Below are 2,314 nucleotides of genomic sequence, written 5' to 3' on the forward strand. Positions count from 1 at the left end.
CGCGTCGTATGGCTGCGAGAAGGACGGCTTTGTTGACACGCTGCCGCTGCCGTGCGTGCGCGCGATGCTCGATGCCATGCAATCGGCGCTGGACAAGCGCGTGGCTGTAGCCAATGAGAGCTTGGACGACGACGTGCCGGTGGATCGCTTGGCGTGTGTCGATGGTAGCGAAAATAACGACGAGCGCATGCTGGTTTCCAGCCAAGCTAGACCGGCGAAAGGCCCAGATGATGGATGCCGTGCGCGATTGCGTGTTGCACTGCGTCGCGGACTCGGATCGGTACGGCAACGAGGTCGTTCTCAACTGCGTGTTGGAAGGCAAGGCGATGTTGCACTCGCTGGAGTTGCCGCCCGACGACCGACTTGCGCATGCTCGTGTCGTTGCTGACGACGCAGCTCCAAGACCGGCAAGCGCGCTGGGATGCTGTCAACTGCGTCGCGGCCAAGTTTGGTGCGTGCAAGCAAGAGATGCGCCAGTTTGCAGCCAACTTGTGTCGCGGCCAGATAGCCGCCAGTCTCTTGATCTCGACGCTTGATGAGTGGTTGGTGATGAGTCTCGGGGCTGCGTTTGGAGAAGAAGTTGTCGGCGTTGTTGCTGCGGCACTCAAGCACGCGTACTGGGTCCAGAGCGCCGAAGCGATGCAAGCCGCGCCCGACCATTCGCTGCTGATGTTGTTGCGTCAGCACGAGGTGCCCGAAGTGCTGCGCATGCTGAAGGAGCCAACAGAGCATGGGACGAGCGTGACGACGCAGCTCATCCACGCGCAAGTTCACAAGTGCTATCTCACCGTCGCTGCCAAGCTCGCCGACGCCGTCAAGGAAGGTATTCTGGCCGCTGCCACCTCGGCGGAAAATGCTGTCGAGTCGCGTAGTACAGCTATTCTTCACGTGTTGCGCCTCGCGCTGCAACGCCGCCTCAAGTGCAGCGGCACCAGCGTCCTTGTGACAAGTCTTCCATCCGGGAAGGGAAGCGTCTTTGACTGTGGCGACCATGGTCCAAGCCTCTTTTCAGTCCACAATGATGGGTCCCTCTTGCTCAACGTACCTCGGGGCCTTCTTGCGCGTCTTGACGAGCTGAGTTCAACCCTTAGTCCCTCGGTGGCCTGGAGCTCGACGATGGCGACGCGGACCCTCGACGTCATCCGCAACGAGGCGTATGGTGCGGTCGATGGCATTGTGCCGCGCTGTGGCTAGCCATGTTCGTGGTGCAAGTGCCCGTGTACGAAAGCTTTGGGCCACGCGTCGACGGGCCGTGCCGACGATCTTCTGCACGACACACTGCACCAGCCCGATGGCCTCGTCGGAGTGCGCTACAATGCCTCAAAATGTATCTCCGCGGGGAGCTGCGCGGAAGCCGTCGTTCGAGATGGTGTGATGCACCGCCGTGATGGGAGTTTGCACCGTTTTCAGGTCTTTGAAACCGTCTTCCCGGGGTGGGCGTTGCCGCGCGTCACACAGCGCTTGCCGTGAGCTCGTCGCACGCTACAACATGCGCAAGTGCGAGAAGATTCCCGCCTCGTACTGTGCCCATGACCTGCGCGACATTGAACGCACGCTGGAGCACTTGATGCAGTAGTGCGATCTGTCACAATGACAAACTACATGTAACCGTCGTCGACACGAAACTGCCGTGATGGACACATGAAACTGCTTTGATTCATTTCAGTGGGGGACACGTAGGAATAGAGTAAACCATGTACGATAAGAAAAAGCTCGACGCGAGACGCTCAGTAGTCGTCGCCGCGCGACAACACCTCCTTGCACGTTGGCCTACACGTACGATAAGAAGATGCGCAACCCATGGAATATTACGTACTTGAGAATGAACGTGTGCTCGTACTGCGCCGTGTAGCTGCCGCGGACATCCACAAGCGGCGGGTATTTCTATGGAAGAATATACTATGAGTCGATGGACGAGAGACAAAGAAGAAGCAACCGTCACGAGGCCGCAGTCGACGAGATGGTTGAGCGCGACCATGTACTTTTCCTGTTTGGCGCCCTTGGGGTTGACGTGCGTCGACCCGCCGTCCTCGCGCTCAAGCCAGCGCCGGCAGAACGCTAGAGTCCCGAACGTGCGCGTAATGTGCGAGAGAAGCTTCTTGGCCCGGGGCAGACGCAACGGCACGCGTGGGGCGTCGATCGTCTTGGCGTAGTGCGAGCACTCCATGTCTTCCACGACGTAGCCGCGGCCCGTCGAGCCAAAGGTTTTCAATCGCAAAGATCTCGCCTTCCTCCATCTTGGTGTTGTCATCATCGTCCTTGATAACCGGCACCGATTTGCCTGCATGGATCTGGTACGGCGCGATCGAGTGGC

At 59.2% G+C, this 2,314-nt stretch overlaps 1 protein-coding gene across 1 annotated transcript; it reads left to right on the forward strand.

Moving 5' to 3' along the window:
* Window positions 1–344: 344 nt before the first annotated feature.
* SPRG_16179 (hypothetical protein) lies at window positions 345–1,194 on the forward strand (the record flags this gene model as incomplete). Its single annotated transcript, XM_012355426.1, has 1 exon — window positions 345–1,194. A coding segment is annotated over one exon (850 nt), but the record flags the coding sequence as incomplete, so codon positions are not given.
* Window positions 1,195–2,314: the final 1,120 nt, after the last annotated feature.

Source organism: Saprolegnia parasitica (genome assembly GCF_000151545.1).
Source record: "Saprolegnia parasitica CBS 223.65 unplaced genomic scaffold supercont2.243, whole genome shotgun sequence".
Lineage (NCBI taxonomy): Eukaryota > Oomycota > Saprolegniomycetes > Saprolegniales > Saprolegniaceae > Saprolegnia > Saprolegnia parasitica.